Source organism: Theobroma cacao, chromosome 1 (genome assembly GCF_053813885.1).
Source record: "Theobroma cacao isolate CCN51 chromosome 1, ASM5381388v1, whole genome shotgun sequence".
Classification (NCBI taxonomy): Eukaryota; Viridiplantae; Streptophyta; class Magnoliopsida; order Malvales; family Malvaceae; genus Theobroma; species Theobroma cacao.
Window position 1 is genome coordinate 36,492,302 of NC_142639.1, and position 17,380 is coordinate 36,509,681.

Consider the following 17,380-nt stretch of genomic DNA (forward strand, 5'->3'; position numbering starts at 1 on the left):
AATAAATTAGAATAGACAATACTTTACAATCAGAGTGATTTCAAATACTTTTTAGAAAATAAAATTGTGAGACCCAATCAACCAAAGTGCCAAAATGGATAATGTCTTGTAAGTTTGTGTGAAGAGTGACTATAGACATGTGTAAGCTTATATGTATATTGTATTACTGATATCTTTGAAATTGTCTTAGATTTGTAATTTTAAAAATAAAAAGTATTTATTATAAAGCAGAAAAATATAGATCTATTTATTGATATATTTAAAAAATAAAAAATGTCCATTTTTTTCTTTATAACTCTTTTTTTCATTTTTGTTCCCTTTCTTTTCCCTACATACTAGGGACCAGTCAAAGACGATAAAAAGCTAGATCTGACCGAACTGTTGCAGTGTCGACTGAGCCAAATTCGGCCCTCTCTTGCCTGTGGACCGACTCTTAGCAAACGGAAGAGAGAAAGGGAGATGAAATTAAAAAAAAAAACCTTAAATAGGGTTTTTTTTACACATAATTTACACGTATTTGTCATGTAAAACACGTATTACTAATTAAAACACTAAGCACAATATTAAAAAAAATCATTTCAAATTACAACATTGGAATTACATAGACTAACAAGTTAATTTTCCTACCATCTTCGTTGTTGCAAATGATCCCTTGTAATAAAGATGAAAAGGGTCAATACGTTGCATCTCCTTGATGTTTGTGCCAATCAAGAGCATAGCCATCGGTGCCCATGTGGAAAATGTTATCTTGACACGTAAGAATCCTATCCCATTAGGCCACAACACGCACGTCTCGAGTACAACGCCGCGGGTAAAAATTCTCAACCTTCTTAATGGGCCGTCAGGTGTATAATCCCCTTTGCCTTGCCCAGTTGAACTATATTATTGAAGTAAAATACAGCCTCCAAATTGTCAAGTCTTTTAGTTTTCTCCGATTTGACTAGAATGACCATTTTTATCACGCGCCACGTGGCAAAGTGATATATCAATGCCGTAGATTCGTTAGTGGGGATCAGCGGGTGAGGTAGGGGACTTGCTATAAAACGGGAGTTGTTGCAACGCTCTCTTTCGTCCCTTCCGTTATAGTCGAAGAAGCTCGTCTGCATTTATCTCGTCTCTCTTTCTAACTTTTTTCAAGCGGGAGTCTCAGAACGGTGAAATTAATGGCCGAATCTGATCCCAATCAGCCCATAGAGACAGTAAGCCGTTCATCTATGAGTTAGTACTATGCTAATTGTTATTTTATGATTCTTAATATTAGATCGAAGAGATTGATTTTCTTTTTTTTTTTTTGATGGATAACGAATTGATTCTACATTTCATTTGATTTTTTTTTTGACGAAGAATGAAGAAAATGAGAAGAAACTTAAGTATCTAGATTTTGTTCATGTGGCGGTGATCTATGCAGTTGTATGCTTATTAAGCATCTACGAGTATGCCAAGGAAAACTCCGGTCCACTTAAACCGGGGGTCCAAACGGTCGAAGGAACTGTAAAGACCGTTATTGGCCCCGTTTACGACAAGTTTCACGATGTTCTGTTCGAAATCCTAAAGTTTGTTGATCGCAAGGTCAGCACCCTAAAAAATTTTTAATTTTTCCCTCTCTTTTTTAACTTTATTGAACTTATTTAAAGATAAAAATCATCAGAATTGGACTTTTTTGGCCCTTTCTGTTAAGCAATCAAATTCTTTGATTTCTTAGGAGACATAGCAATTTGATGAGATTCTTGGTGTTCATGTTGTATGCAGGTGGACGAGTCCTTCAGTGAGTTGGACAGCCGCATGCCGTCTTTTGTAAAGCAGGCTTCAAGCCAGGCTCAAGCCATGGCTTCGGAGGTCCAACGAGCCGGCGTTGTAGACACGGCTAAGATCATCACCAGGACCGTTTACACCAAGTATGGACCGACAATTAAGGAGCTGTACTGCAAGTACGAGCCGGTAGTAGAACAGTATGCTGTTTCAGCTTGGCGGACGCTTAACTGCCTCCCGCTTTTCCCTCAAGTGGCTCATATCGTGGTCCCCGTGGCTGCTTACTGGTCGGGGAAGTACAATCAGGTGGTTTATTACTCTGGGGAGAAAGGGTATGCGATGGCGTCGTATCTGCCGTTGATTCCGATTGATAAAATCGCAAAGGTTTTCGAGGAGCGCGGAACACGGCTCGCCGCTTCGAATAATGGGGACTCAACTCCGACGCAGTGAAATTGGGGGTAGGGTTTTTGGGATTGATGATATTTTGTTGAAGTGGTTTCATTTCTTCCTTTTTGGATTTGCATTTTTGGGTTTAGTATATAAATGGTCACATGAGATGGAGATATGGACTCCGTTGTGGACACTTTAATTTTCCGTACCTTTTTTTAATAAAAAAATCGGTTAAATACAAAATAATCTCTTAAATTCTTTAATTTAAATATTTTTTTATTTTTATTATATATTTAAATAAGTTTCAATTTTATAATTTGTATCAAAATAAGTTTTTTTTTTTTACAAATATATATAATTTTTATCATGTAAATGTTAAAGTGATTTTTTTAATGAAAATTTTGTGTCCTAAGAAATAATCTTTTTAATTAGTCATTTTTATCACGTTAGAAAAATCATGCAGAATATATTGATAATTTTTATTTTACCAAATAACTTTGAATTTAACGATGATTGGGATACTAATGGTCAGATAACATATTTTCATCAACATATTGATTTATTCGAGTCAAAGCAAAAATTACATAATATGAGCTCCTTGGGGTACAATCAAAGGATATAATTTTATGAGAAATTTGAAATAATTTTATGAGAAATTTGAAATAATTTAAGAGTTTATTCAGTATTTTAAACTTTTTAAATGAGATATTTTTTAATTAAATTTAATTTAAAAACAGATAAATGAGTAATGCGATAACATGTAGGAGACTCATGGTTGAAAATCTGCCAAGAGAATAGTGCTTGCATGAAACTTCTTTAATGGAGCAATGAAGAAAATTTAAAGTTGAATGAACAAAGTGAGAAAAGATGTGAATTCAATTTTCTTCCAAGTTAATTCCCCGATAATTGCAACTTACATTGGGACCACAGCCCACAGCCCAAATCGTTGCTGGGATTCAATTTTGCTTAATCTCAAATGCAGGGTACACTTGATTTGCGGCTGTCTGTCTAAGTAAAGTCTAACCAATGCAAAGCTATCGATTTTTGAGCCTCACGTCCATATATTAAAAGTTGACAGATCAGTATTGTTTTATCCCCATCTGGCAAGTAGTAATCTTTCATCTCATCGACAGTTAACAAACCCAACTCCTGTCTGGAGCATTCAAACACTTGAACCATTTCTATTGTTTCAGTGCCATCCCATGGTTTAGAATCTGGGTAGCAAAAATATCTTTGCCTAAGTTTCAATTGAGCCCCTTTTAAATCTCCTTTTTAAAATAACCTTGAAATCATTTTGCCAGCACATGCTGACACGGAAAGCAAGTTAAGCCCAAGCATGGTTTTCAAATTCCATCTGTCATTTTTGCAGGGTTAAAACCCATCTGGTCAGAGATTTGACTTCTGTTTAATCAGTGTTAGTTTAATTTCTACTGAGTTTTGGTTTTTATTTCCTTTTTGCAGAATGTTAGATCCACGTAAACATGCCAATGATTAAACGCTAATCAATCCATGCATGATTAAGCCCGCGTGACTGATTCCTTCACTCCACTTTCCAGGGTCCATGTGATCACCCCCCTCCTTTTCACACTTAATAAACCCAGAATTATATAGAAAACTAAAAACAAAAACATAAGCTTAAATTATCCATTCCCTAATCCACGACGTTCCCGGCTGGTAGGCTACTACTGGACTCACATAATAAGCTAATGACAAATACTATATTATTAGTGTAGAGTTTTCACCACAGTCTAAAATAATACTCTGCTAGGAATAAGCTGATTTGGGTTAAATACCTTTGCGTTACTGCGAAGCATCTCCCAAATCAAAGCTGCCAAACGAGAATGTACACAACACCAACTCATTATGAGCTTCCCAGAACTTTCACAACTTGGGAGTTTCGACTTCCAAGTTGCTCCCTATATTTATTTTTTATTTGCAATAAATAAAACTAATATGTCTCTGTTTTCTATGGTCACAAACAAAAGTCCGACTTTTCCAGTCCAACCTTCTTTTTTTTGAACTACTGTTGCACTCTGCAACGCTTGGTTCAGAAGCAAACTCTCTCCTGCTTTCTTTCTTTCTTTCTTTTTATTCTTTTATTTTCTTGGCTGCAAACGTGCAACTTGCAAATGTACAGATATACGTCATAACACTTGGCACGATACTAATTTTGTGTTAAAAAATAATTTCGCTTCGAAATTTTTGAATCCTTGTTAACATTGCACTTTTCGTTTATATACTTTTTTATTACTTAATTTTTTTATACACTCTTAAATCTAAGATGATAAGTTGTTTATGTTTAACTTTATGAATAATTAATTTATATTAATCTAATATCTATCATAGAATAAATTTAGAGCACAAAAACTTGTCCAATTCTTTATACATAATTTGACTGCAGAAATAATATTGATTATAAACTAATAATTACTAGGATTGAGTGTAGTAAGATCTTTTTCCTCATGTTATAATAACCCTCTAATATATGAGATGTTGATATCTCGTATACACAAAAGAGAGACCTAACTGTATTTTTATATAATGAATTCCTAATTTCACTCATCATATGATTTAAGGTTTTATGCACAAACTTATAGTTTTAAGCCTACATTTAACATTGGAGTTTAAACTATTTTATTAAATCATATTATGAAGTATAATATGTATTGTATTTTTATTAAAATCAAATTAACTTAAACTGATTTTGATAAAATACAAAAATAAATAATATAAGTACACACTTTAAATTTATAAGAAAACTTAACAAAGTACTTTTCTGCCCATGAATTGAATGGTCGAAATCAGAACAAAAGCACATGTTGTATGGTTTTTTTAATGAAAACTTGGAAAATAAAATAAAATATAAAATAATGAGTGGTAGGTTGAGATGAATGTTGCACGGAAGTGAAAGTGATGATTCGATTGGGATAGCTACGTATGCTGGGTGAGAAGGGGCGAGGCCGTTGTTATCAATTGGCATGTTTATGCAATTGGTTAGGGAGAATTAATTGTTGGAAAGCTGTGGCAAACTGTGGAGGACTGCAGCTCGCAACTTGAATTTGACTTGTTTCTAGTTTGGGTCTTTAATTTCCAGTGACGGGCCACATTATTCGAAGCTCTGCTCCCCATCCTATCAGCCTAATTTCCACTTCGTATGAAACATAGCTGGATATTTCTGCACTCCCATGGTTGGCTGCCAAATAAATTACAAATCACTTAAATTAATTACATTGGTGGTTTCATTTGTCATGCATATGATAATAACTGTAAATCACCACGATTTTAGCATTATTAAATCAAATCAAACAACTCGTTTGTCTGTTTTCTTTTTTTCTTCTACTTTTGTTACCCTTTTTAAATGCTAATAATGCATTTTTAAATAATTAATCAATTTTCGAGTAAAAAAAATCCAGACAAGCTCAGTCCTCAAAATAATAATAATAAAATAAATCATATCACAAAAAGCTTAGTACTTGATTTTAACATTTAGGGAATACCGATACCTCACATTTTAAAATTTAAATTTTTATTTTTGAGGTTTTGGTGGAAACTTAAGATAGATTATAAGTGAAATTTATAAAATGAAGATAATCAACTCTTTATTGATAAAATCAAATGTCAAAATTGTCTCAAGAAAAATATTTAAAAAATCAAAAAAATTAAATTGGTATGTTTAGATCACATTTCATTTATTATCGTCAGTGTATTTCGTAGCCGTTATCATTTATAATGATGATTGTAATTTATTAATTCTATTATATGAGTATTCATTGAAAAAATGAAAAAATAAAAGAGCCGATAAGAGCCATACTTAAATACTTTAATAAAGGATTTAAAACAAAGATCATGTCAACTCGTATTTCATGTTTATAACAATAACCATTAACACTGCAATAATTAATTTATTTGATTGTTTGAAGTTTACTGTATTATTGAAGACGAAGGGAATTAAAAATAAAAGTGATTTATATTATTTAGATAGGTGTGAAATTATGACCATTTGATGAAATACAAAAGGAATGTAACTTTCACGACAACCCATTCAACATTTGGTTCATGTATATTGAATTGAAACAAAAGCATGAGAGACATAATCCTCTAAAAATTCCCTTTTCTTATCAAGCTGTGGTCAGCCAAAAGATTCAACAAATCTTTTTCTTATTTCGGCTAGAAATACTAAGTGGGTTGACAAAATCTGAGAAAACCTTGATTCATACTCATTTCCGGACAGTACAGTGAAGAAAACCCAACCAAAAGTCATAAACCAAAACCGCAATAAATGTCCAGTAATGAAACATCCTCCAAACAAATTAACCCATGTGCCTTTTTATTAACACTGCCAGAACACCCTGAAAACCAAACAACCCATTTCACCGCTTCCTAAGAATCATAACCTCCAAAACTTAAATCCAAATAAAACAAAATAAACCTACCATAATCGTACTAGTAAAATAAAATAAATAAACCCCCTATTTATTCCATATTTTTAATATTTTATATATTTTATAAATAATAGGCGCACAGGAACCTTGATAACTGATCTCCCCGCAATCATTCACCCCTTTTCTCTTTTCCTTTCCCCCTCCCCTGCTCTCTTTCTGATTCTCTCTTTCTCGTCTTTTTCTTCCCAAGACCCAAAGTTCGTTCTTTTTTCGGATCAGAGAAAACCCAGACCGAAACCTCTCCCCCTCCAAACCCTCCCTCTTCAACAAGAAGATGGTCGAAACGCGACGGAGCTCTTCCTCTTCCAAACGCTCCCTTTCCTCTCCAGTTACGTCCCCTCCTACTTCTAGTAAACGATCCAAGGTCTTGTCTTTACTCCATTTCTTTGCTTTTCATTCCAACAATCCAATCTTTTTTTTTCCCTTTAGGGTTTTTAATTTGCATGCGTGTCAAAATCTTTTCTATTTCTCCATTAGATTTGAATCTGAGACTGATATTTTTTTCTTTAGGCATCTGAGCCGGCGTCGTCTTCAACCAATGGAGCTGTGGTTTCTGGGCCGCTTAACGAAGCCCTAGGCCCGCCTAAAGAATCCGGGTCGGACTCACGGGTAACGGAGCTCCGTTCTTCTGATCTGCGCGTATCTGATTCGGCTAAGGCCGTTGATGCGTCTGTCACCGATAAGTCTGCTGATGCTGATGTGGAGAATGGTACTTTGGTGTCTCCGGGGTCCTTAGGTGCGATCCTCGATTGATTTGTCATTTGGGTTTGGGGTTCTAAATGTTGGTTTCTTTCTTTTAATGGGGTTGGTTTGGGTTTGTTTATGGGCTTTTGACTTGGGGGGTTTTTTTGGTTAAGTAGGTGAAGCTGCCATGGATGTGGAGAAAGCGAAGGCGGTTGGAGCAGGGTTTACCGGTCGGGTTAAGAAGAGACCAACGAAACCAGCGAAATCAGGTTCTAAAGTCCCGTGGGGAAAGCTTCTTTCCCAGCACTCCCAGGTATGTTTTCTGAAATTTCCTTCTTTTTTTAGTTTTGGGCTGGATTTTGGTTTCTGATCTCTAGGGTTAATTGGGTAAGTGTTAAAAATTTATATCGGAATTCTTGGTCTTTTAGCAAAATGGTGAAACGTGAAAAGAAGGTTTTTTTTTTTATCCTAAAACTGTTAATGGCGGACTTGTTTTGAAAATTTGTAGACTTTGAATTTTGGATGTCAATGAAATCTTACTACATAATTTGCGATTAGAGCAATGATATGCTTTAGTTCCAATCATTGACTGGAAACTTGGAATTCATAATCGTATATGTGAATTGGAAATCCTATTTTAAGTTAGGGACTTGAACTTGAATGCACTGGAAGTTTTCCATTAGAGAAATGATCTCGAATTATTTAGTGTGAATGGGGTTTATTAGTGCTCCCTTGTTGGTCTATTTGGCAAACGCCACTCTTGATGTTTAGAATTTGTAGATGTCAATTCTAGATATCTTAAAATGTTACAAAACAATCTGTCGTTTTGGCAATGATATGCTTGGGTCCTGAAGACAAACAGTTTAACCTCGCAGTTCGTTTCCTCTAGGTCTACTAATTCCATTGGAAATTCCATTAATTTAGTCTTACTGAATGCCACGGAAGTTTTCTTCAGAGAAAAGATTGGGAATTTGTAGAGTAGGTTTTTATTGTTAGGTTAGGAAACTTTATTATTTGTACCTGGTTGGAAGATATTACTTAAGCATGAGTTGTTGGCGGAATCCCTCTCTTTCATGACTAGAAAGACACATGTTAAAAATGCCATTTATGCACTTAGCAAATTCGCAGGAAAATTACTTGTAGGCTGTCTTGTTAAGTCAGTTTTGTTTTGTCTTAGTGAGGTTTAATCTCGTTGATTGGTCATTTCCTTCTCAACTATGGTGTGGATGAACTAGGTAGTTTTGTTTCCTCTCCTTTTTCTAGCCAAAAGACTTAAGGAAAATGTTTTTTTTTTTTTTTGTTTAGAATTTTTCTTCGCTTTTTGGTATCTTCCAAAGGTGAATCTTGTCAGCTTGCTATTACTATTATTTTAATCCATTGGCTGGCTTAGTTATAGGGAGGTAATCCTTTTTCATCTCTTTACTCATTTTGCTCCAATGCTTAGACGCCAACCCTCAACTCCAAACTTCCTTAATGAAGGATGTACCACCTAGTCACAAACTGATTGGCCTCTTTAGATGGATTTTGATGCTTTATGGTCGTTTTCATGCTAAACTACTGATTGTTTCTGATTCTTATTAATGTTCAATTCATCCCAGAATCCTCACTTGGTCATGTGTGGCACGCTATTCACTGTCGGCCAAAGCCGTCAGTGTAACCTATGCCTTAAAGATCCCAATGTTAGCACTGTTTTGTGCAAAGTGAAGCACATAGAGGTATTGATCTTTGCAGTACTTATTCGAAAAGCTTTTTCTTGTAATTTTTGTTTTTATTGTGTGTCTATGAAAGTGCTGATCTTTTTTTTTTTAAATGTAGAGTGATGGCACTTCTATTGCCTTACTAGAAATTTCAGGAGGAAAAGGCTCTGTCCAGGTTAATGGGAGGATTTATCGTAAAAGTAATAGTTTAATTCTAAATGCAGGCGATGAATTGATTTTCACTAGTACTGGAAACCATGCTTATGTATCCTTTTTATTTAATATGTCCTGTTCTTAAACAAATATTCATATTTCTGCCCCTCCCAAATAAAAATCTGTGTGGTATCGTCTGCCTGCATGCTTTGTTTTTCAACTTTGATGTTATTATGATATTTGTTGCATCTTATTACTGTTTTAATTCCTTAATGGAAACTTAGATTTTTCAGCAGCTCACAAATGATAACTTAGCTGCTCCAGGAATACCTTCTTCTGTAAGCATTTTAGAAGCCCAGGCCGCTCCTATAAAAGGTATTATTGAGGCACGATCAGGGGACCCGTCGGCTGTTGCTGGGGCAGCAACAATATTGGCGTCTTTGTCAACAAAAGAAAATTCGGATATGTCCACTCTACCTTCTGGTTGTGATGTGTCAGATGACCGTGTTCCAGAAGTGGATATGAAGGACAGTGCTAGTAATAATGATCCAGCAACTGTTTCTTCAAGGGAGAAAACTGTTGCTCCCCCGCCTGAAGCTGCCAATGAAAACCCGAATCTTGATAGACTTGGATTGGATGATACTATGGATGCTGACAATTCAAAGGTCCCAGGGGCAGGTTACCCTTTAAGGCCATTATTGCGTATACTTGCTGGTACATCTTCTACTGACTTTGATTTGAGTGGCAGCATTGCCAAAATTCTTGATGAGCAAAGAGAATTTAGAGAGATGCTCAAGGAATTTGACCCTCCTATGGTTTTGATATCAACTAAGCGGCAAGCATTTAAAGACAGTTTACAGGAAGGCATTCTCAATCCGGACAATATAGATGTCTCATTTGAAAATTTCCCATATTACTTGAGGTAAATTGTGTGCTTACTGCACTTGTTTGGGTCTTGCACTTCTGTATTATCGGGGAAACCAAATTTGGTCATGCTTTTACGTATTTTGCATATCCCCTTTTCTGCATATTTGCATGTCCGTACAGTATTTATGCGGTGGCTGCCAACCACCCAATATGGCATGTGATGGACAATAGAAATTCCTTTTGGTGTCTTTTGTTTTTGTTACTGTTTCTCAGATTTGGAGCATTGGGAAATTTGGGTTAATTTATGTGAAAATTTCCATTATGACAGTGATACGACAAAGAATGTATTGATAGCCTCAACCTATGTGCATTTGAAGTGTAATAAATTTGCGAAGTATGCCTCAGATCTTCCTACAATGAGTCCTCGTATATTATTATCTGGTCCTGCAGGTATGACTGATGTTTTCTGTTAATTTGCCATGTGAACTATGCTTATTTCTTTCTTTTTGCTCTTTTTGATGCCTGCTGAGAATTCTTAATTGTCTTTTGATTTGTATAGGTTCAGAAATATATCAGGAGACTTTAGCAAAGGCACTTGCGAAACATTTTGGTGCTAGATTGCTAATTGTTGACTCTCTTCTCTTGCCTGGAGTATGCTTCTTTCACTTCTCATTTTGTTTTGATTCTTTGCCAATTGCATTTTATGAAATCAAGATTGGGTTGAAATTGCAGTTTGTGTGCTTCCTCCTTCGTTTCTAGACGGTTATTGTTTGATCTTCTACAAGATCAGGGGAAATTTGTTGGTAGTCTGTGGTTATTGTTCTTGTTGTCGGTTATAATTCTGGCTTACCAAGCATGTAAATGACTAGAGTTCTTTTTAATTTGAAACAAAAATGTGTCTGAACTCTGGTTGGAAGTTCCCTATGAAAATTGTGTTTTAACTGTTTCGTAAGCTAGATGTTGTGGTTGCACAAAGTTCTGTATTGTTTGCCGTCTGTGTTTCTAATTGTCTGGATGTTTTGGTGGCATCTTATCTTCTATTTTTTCCTTTCAAATATGTTCAGGGATCAACATCAAAAGAAGCTGATGGTGTGAAAGAAACTTCAAGAGCTGAAAGGGCATCTATATATGCCAAAAGAGCTGCACAGGCTTCTGCTGCTGCTGCTTTGCAGCAGAAGAGACCAACTTCTAGTGTCGAAGCTGATATAACAGGTGGTTCTTCACTGAGCTCCCAAGCTTTGCCAAAGCAGGAAGTATCCACTGCAACATCTAAAAACTATACATTTAAGAAAGGTATATCAGTTCTTTGCAATAACATAAGAGAGTTGGCTTTGTTGTTTAGTAGTGCTGTGGCTTTCTAAACAGTTAACTTGTTGATGAACCATTATCAACTTCTACCTGAATTAAGTTATTTTAAAACTTTCAGGTGATAGGGTTAAGTTTGTAGGTGCCACAGCACCTTCTGGACTTTCCTCTCTACAACCTGCTTTAAGGTACTTTCTTGCATTATGTTTTATATTCTTGGATTAACCATTGGTCTGTTTTCTCTTTACTTCAAATTTTAATTTAGACGTTATCTTTTACTGGCGCTGTCCTTGCAAGCATGTGATGCTATGATTACATGCCATGGATTGTTGTCCTGATTTAACTGCAGTCCTTGATACCATACCCATTTGAGATGTTTGTATGTGTTTTTCTTTCAAAAGTTTGCTGCTAGTGTTGGCATGGTGGTTAGAATATGTAAATTTATTATGGGACAAATCTTATTACTGTGTTCATTATGTTTTGCAATAGGTCGACTAATTTTTGTGTTCTGCAGGGGGCCCACAATTGGTTTTCGGGGAAAAGTAGTCCTTGCTTTTGAAGAAAATGGTTCCTCAAAAATTGGGGTCAGGTTTGACAGATCTATCCCAGAGGGCAACGATCTTGGGGGGCTTTGTGAAGAAGATCATGGTTTTTTCTGTGCTGGTGAATTTTCATCCCATTTCTTGCATTGACTTATGTGTCTTTTATGATTTATTGTGGACTGTTATCCAATCTTACCCATTATGTTTTCATTCTATGTCTAGCTCACTTCACTTACAATTTCTATTTCACTCTACAGCAAGCTCACTTCGCTTGGATAGTTCTGGAGGTGATGATGTTGACAAGCTTGCTGTTAATGAACTTTTTGAGGTACATTGATTGATTAATACATTAGACGTATTGCTTTACCATGTTCTTGTTTTGAAGTATTTAGCTCTGAATTGTCTCACTTTTATAGGTTGCATTGAATGAAAGCAAAGGCAGTCCCTTGATATTGTTTGTGAAAGACATAGAGAAGTCTATGGCTGGAAATACAGATGTGTATAGTGCCTTGAAGTGTAAGGTTGAGAAGTTGCCAGCAAATGTTGTTGTAATTGGTTCTCATACCCAGATGGATAATCGCAAGGAGAAAGTAAGCAACTTACTTTTTTTTGGTTTATTTTTGTTTCTTTCTTTTATGCTGTATGATGTATGTTTAACTGTTTGGTGTTGGAAACTTTGCACTTCTGCAGTCTCATCCTGGTGGCCTTTTGTTCACAAAGTTTGGAGCCAACCAGACTGCTTTACTTGATCTCGCTTTTCCAGTATGTCAAGCATCGCCCTTTTTCTTTTACTTGAAATATTTTGGAGTAACTGCTCTCATATTTTTGTACGACCACTGTCTAAATTTATTTATATACTTGACCGTTTTAGTGCTTTCTAAGTCTACTTGTGTTGACCTTTTGAGGGAGCATGTGTGATTTTATGCTAATGTTTCAAGGTATATTGCTTGAAATGGAATGCTTTGATCTTTTCTGGAATTGAGACGTGATTACCATCTAAAAATGTTTAGATACGCCCCTCACCTGAATTTAACGTGTGGGATGCATTCTTAGCGGTTTTTTTGGGTAGCATTTCCAGTTGTATTACTTCTCTTAATTGACTATGTTCCTAGAGTGTCCTCGCATATGTTGCAATAACATCCTTATTGTATTAGCCTTTGAATGGTTGATTAGTAATCTATTATTCTCCTTTTTTTTCTCTCTTCCTCACTTTCTCATTTCGATAACACACCTGATGTGAGTATCATTCCTTGTGCAGGATAATTTTGGCAGACTTCATGACAGGAGCAAAGAAACACCTAAAACAATGAAACAAGTTACTAGGCTTTTCCCTAACAAAGTGACAATCCAGTTACCTCAGGTGTGTTTCAATTAGTTTCTGCATCAGTCCTGTTACAAATTACGAATACTGAAATATTTAAATTAATATTCCTGAATCATGGCAGGATGAAGCTTTACTTTTGGACTGGAAGCAGCAGTTGGAACGAGACATTGAAACACTTAAAGCACAGTCAAACATTGTTAGCATTCGATCAGTGAGTACAGCTATAATCTTGCTTTGTTGTCTTCCAGTTTTCTCTTTCTGCATGCCAGTAGGAGCTTCTGTCGATAAATACATTGCCTGAGAGTGGCCTCCTTCCTGTCCGTGGTAAAACCTCCTTTAAGTATAGGATAAACTAACCTAGTATGATGAGAAACTACAAGAAAGCTGAAGAAGGTTATGATAAACCTACACCTCTCCTCCTAACCTGTACTTCCTCTCTCAAGCTGACAGAAGTTGCCTTTTGTGTCCTTGTTATATTTAGAAATTAATCAATGGGCAATTTATTTGAAAATTTGAGATACAAGTTTGTTTTGGAGATTTGGCCTCCTTCCTGTCCGTGGTAAAACCTCCTTTAAGTATAGGATAAACTAACCTAGTATGATGAGAAACTACAAGAAAGCTGAAGAAGGTTATGATAAACCTACACCTCTCCTCCTAACCTGTACTTTCTCTCTCAAGCTGACAGAAGTTGCCTTTTGTGTCCTTGTTATATTTAGAAATTAATCAATGGGCAATTTATTTGAAAATTTGAGATACAAGTTTGTTTTGGAGATTTATAACAGTTTTATGCTCTCAGGTTCTCAATCGAAATGGCTTGGATTGCCCTGATCTGGAAACTCTTTGTATTAAAGATCAAACCCTTACAAATGAGAGTTAGTATTCTTGAGCTCCTTCGTATATACTCATTCCGTCCACGTGTATATTCCTATATTCCTTTTTCTTAATGTTTAACATTTTTACCATCTCATATATAAAAAGATTTTCTGGACTATTTTTTTTTTTGAAAATTTAATTGAATATTTATGTCAAAGGTTGTCAAATATGAAAAACTCTTCCCTCTAAAATTCAAAAGCAGAATTATATGCTTAAGATGGAGGTAGTAGTAAATATTATAGTATTTTTTACTTTAATATTACTAATTTTGTACCTTTTCTATTATTATAGGTGTGGAGAAAGTGGTAGGCTGGGCACTTAGTCACCACTTCATGCATTCTTCAGAAGCTTTGGTGAACGATGCTAAACTTGTAGTTTCAACTGAAAGGTTTTATATTCCCTTCACTTACTGTAAAATTTTAATCTACAACTCCGAAATGTTAAAGGGGAATGCAGTAACATATGAATGAAATGTTTCTCCATTTTACTCTTGTGGTAATTTTTCAGTGACTTTTCTGTTGCAGCATCAAATATGGGCTGAACATTTTGCAAGGCATTCAAAGTGAAAGCAAAAGCTTGAAGAAATCACTTAAGGTACAGTTGTCTTGTTTATTGGTTTTATGTCTAGGCATATCGCCTCTACAGTTGTCCATGATCTATCTACTTAGAAATTTTATTATGCTATTGAAATTACATGTAGTTTTACTTATTTTTAGGATGTGGTCACTGAGAATGAATTTGAGAAGAAACTTCTTGCGGATGTTATTCCACCAAGTGATATTGGGGTTAGTTTTGATGATATTGGAGCCCTTGAGAATGTCAAGGACACCTTGAAGGAATTGGTGATGCTTCCCCTTCAAAGGCCTGAATTGTTTTGCAAGGGACAGTTGACAAAGGTTGACTCAATTGTACATATTTCTCAAAATGTAGTTTTGCTCTATCATATTTTACTTGGAATGTTGAATTTTCAAAGTAAATCCTGTTGTTTTCTTCTTTTCTTTGTTATTGCTTTTGCAGCCCTGTAAAGGAATATTGCTGTTTGGGCCTCCTGGTACTGGAAAAACAATGCTTGCCAAGGCTGTTGCAACTGAAGCTGGTGCAAACTTTATTAACATATCAATGTCCAGCATTACTTCAAAGGTATTTTTTAAGTGCATGGAAACTGTGGCTATGTACCTTTTTTGTTAGATTTTCCTTTTGATATATGTATATGACATATTTGTATGGCTTGCAGTGGTTTGGTGAAGGAGAAAAGTATGTTAAAGCTGTTTTCTCTCTGGCCAGTAAAATTGCACCTAGTGTTGTTTTTGTTGATGAGGTTTGTTTAACTTATATGTAAATTTCTCCTTTTTTTTCAATTTTTTTTGTGTTTTTTCTGTTCTTGCTGAAGATGATTGCTGGTATTTCACAGTCTTTCCCTCATTGTATTCATGTTCTTCCTCCTGTTTCTTAAATAGGATATGTAGTTGTATTGACTTGACTTGTGTTGTTATTATAGGTTGATAGCATGTTAGGAAGACGGGAGAATCCAGGTGAACATGAGGCTATGCGTAAAATGAAGAATGAATTCATGGTAAATTGGGATGGTCTTCGTACGAAGGATAAAGAACGGGTGTTGGTTCTTGCTGCTACAAACCGGCCATTTGATCTTGATGAGGCAGTCATCCGGAGGCTCCCTCGAAGGTAACTTTCGTTTGTCATGTCTTTGAATTGCTGTAATCTGACCTATGATAAGCATATTGACTTTTCTGTTGAATGTTGTGCAGATTGATGGTTAATTTGCCAGATGCTCCAAATAGAGAAAAGATTCTAAGAGTTATATTAGCCAAAGAGGAATTGTCACCTGATGTTGATTTGGAAGCTATTGCAAATATGACTGATGGGTATTCTGGAAGTGACCTGAAGGTTGATTTTTCCACCTTTTTACTTGATTTAGTTGTCTTGTTTGAAAATGTGAAGGGGTGTTCGTGAACCAAAGATGATAGAAGTAGGTTAACTGCGAATCACATGCTAATACTAAATTGACTTGGTCATTTTCTGTTGTAGTCTAAATACTGATTCTTAACGATTTTTTATGTGTAGTTCTGTACAAGAGTGGCACTAATTTTTCCATAAACTAGTGAATTTTTTTTTTCTCTATAAAAAAGTTTTACTCATCAAAGTTTATTAGCAAGGCTTCTCTATTTTTTTTAACTGAGTTATCTTGTAAATTTTATTTAACGCTAAATTGAATCTTTTTAATGGGTTCCCTAATAAAGTTTATATGATTGCAGAACCTTTGTGTGAGTGCTGCACATTGTCCCATACGAGAAATTTTGGAGAAGGAAAAGAAGGTCAGTTAGATATTTTAAATTTAAATGTTCTATGACAAGTTAGCAGCATATAAACCATGTTGGTTTTGCAAATGTTGCTAAAAAATAGTGAATCCATCATGTAGATGCTTTTTTTTCTTTTAGAAAGTTCATGTAGATGCTCTATGAGCACAGTATTGATTGTGACTAGAGGTTACATATTTTGACCAGTCTTGTTCTATGCAATTGTGTGTAATGGGTGCTTGACTACCTTGTAACCAACTTTGTTGCTTAAGGGATGGTAAGGGAATGAAATGAACTCAGTTATATCATACAATATTGATACGAGAAATATTAAATGAGGAATCTTACCCCTATTTATATCCTCATGATTTGGAAGGATTTAAATAAATAAATCTTTGGTGGGTTTTGGATGGATAAATGTAGTACCCCTTCTATGATCTACTGCATGCTTTTCAACATGAAAGTTTACTATTTGTACGAGAGTACACACTGATATATCATGCAATTTCAGGAGAGAGCTGCAGCTGTGACCGAGAATAGACCGTTACCTTCCTTGTATAGCAGTGCAGACATTCGTTCTCTGAAGATGGATGATTTTAAATATGCACATGAGCAGGTACCACACTTGGTCCCAGTCATTGTATATTTAGAGCTTTTGATTTTTGATTATCCATTGATTTTTGATTTTTATTATATTTGGATGGTTGTAATGCAGGTTTGTGCAAGTGTGTCATCAGAGTCTACAAATATGAGCGAGCTTCATCAATGGAATGAGTTATATGGAGAAGGTGGATCAAGAAAGAAAAAACCTCTAAGCTACTTCATGTAGAGGAGGCATCTTTGTGTATAGCGTTCCTTTTTAATTTCATTCTTGGTTGTCACCATAAAAGGTGGCCAAGTTGAGAGACCTGTTTGTGGAATTCCATTACAGGTCCCGGCTTCCTTGTATTATAGTATATAGGTTTTCAAAATTTTCATAACCTCTGTTAGCAAAATTTTACAAATATTTATCAAGCAGGTTAACTTTATTAAAAGCATC

At 35.3% G+C, this 17,380-nt stretch overlaps 2 protein-coding genes across 5 annotated transcripts; both read left to right on the forward strand.

The window, feature by feature from the left end:
* Positions 1 to 1,044: 1,044 nt before the first annotated feature.
* On the forward strand, positions 1,045 to 2,385 carry LOC18613538 (Rubber elongation factor protein (REF)). Of its 2 annotated transcripts, none has more exons than XM_007050814.3 (3): positions 1,045 to 1,199; positions 1,345 to 1,569; positions 1,750 to 2,385. In XM_007050814.3, the coding sequence occupies exons 1-3, from the start codon at positions 1,164 to 1,166 to the stop codon at positions 2,197 to 2,199; spliced, it is 711 nt and encodes a 236-aa protein (XP_007050876.3). In that variant the 5' UTR covers positions 1,045 to 1,163; the 3' UTR covers positions 2,200 to 2,385. The 2 variants fall into 2 exon arrangements, with proteins under 2 accessions (XP_007050876.3, XP_088659035.1); XM_088802909.1 differs by having other exon boundaries at positions 1,050 to 1,218; positions 1,409 to 1,569.
* Positions 2,386 to 6,666: 4,281 nt separating this feature from the next.
* On the forward strand, positions 6,667 to 17,375 carry LOC18613539 (uncharacterized). 3 transcript variants are annotated; one of them, XM_007050818.3, is made up of 27 exons: positions 6,667 to 6,945; positions 7,092 to 7,317; positions 7,439 to 7,578; positions 8,864 to 8,980; positions 9,081 to 9,227; positions 9,400 to 10,037; positions 10,311 to 10,432; positions 10,542 to 10,633; positions 11,047 to 11,275; positions 11,409 to 11,475; positions 11,802 to 11,950; positions 12,087 to 12,157; positions 12,246 to 12,419; positions 12,520 to 12,591; positions 13,088 to 13,189; positions 13,275 to 13,364; positions 13,950 to 14,025; positions 14,318 to 14,414; positions 14,551 to 14,620; positions 14,743 to 14,922; positions 15,044 to 15,166; positions 15,261 to 15,344; positions 15,525 to 15,709; positions 15,793 to 15,931; positions 16,300 to 16,359; positions 16,853 to 16,957; positions 17,057 to 17,375. In XM_007050818.3, the coding sequence occupies exons 1-27, from the start codon at positions 6,856 to 6,858 to the stop codon at positions 17,168 to 17,170; spliced, it is 3,759 nt and encodes a 1,252-aa protein (XP_007050880.3). In that variant the 5' UTR covers positions 6,667 to 6,855; the 3' UTR covers positions 17,171 to 17,375. The 3 variants fall into 3 exon arrangements, with proteins under 3 accessions (XP_007050880.3, XP_017981090.2, XP_017981094.2); XM_018125601.2 differs by having other exon boundaries at positions 7,442 to 7,578; XM_018125605.2 differs by having other exon boundaries at positions 6,667 to 6,909.
* The last annotated feature ends 5 nt before the right edge of the window (positions 17,376 to 17,380 follow it).

Bases quoted from the DNA above. Each gene is read 5' to 3' on its own strand.
- LOC18613538 (XM_007050814.3), top strand. From the start codon at position 1,164: ATGGCCGAATCTGATCCCAATCAGCCCATAGAGACA. The intron at 1,200-1,344 runs GTAAGCCGTTCA...TTTTTGACGAAG, and splicing joins CCAATCAGCCCATAGAGACA to AATGAAGAAAATGAGAAGAA. The intron at 1,570-1,749 runs GTCAGCACCCTA...TGTTGTATGCAG, and splicing joins TAAAGTTTGTTGATCGCAAG to GTGGACGAGTCCTTCAGTGA.
- LOC18613539 (XM_007050818.3), top strand. From the start codon at position 6,856: ATGGTCGAAACGCGACGGAGCTCTTCCTCTTCCAAACGCTCCCTTTCC. The intron at 11,476-11,801 runs GTACTTTCTTGC...TGTGTTCTGCAG, and splicing joins TCTCTACAACCTGCTTTAAG to GGGGCCCACAATTGGTTTTC. The intron at 14,923-15,043 runs GTTGACTCAATT...TTGCTTTTGCAG, and splicing joins GCAAGGGACAGTTGACAAAG to CCCTGTAAAGGAATATTGCT.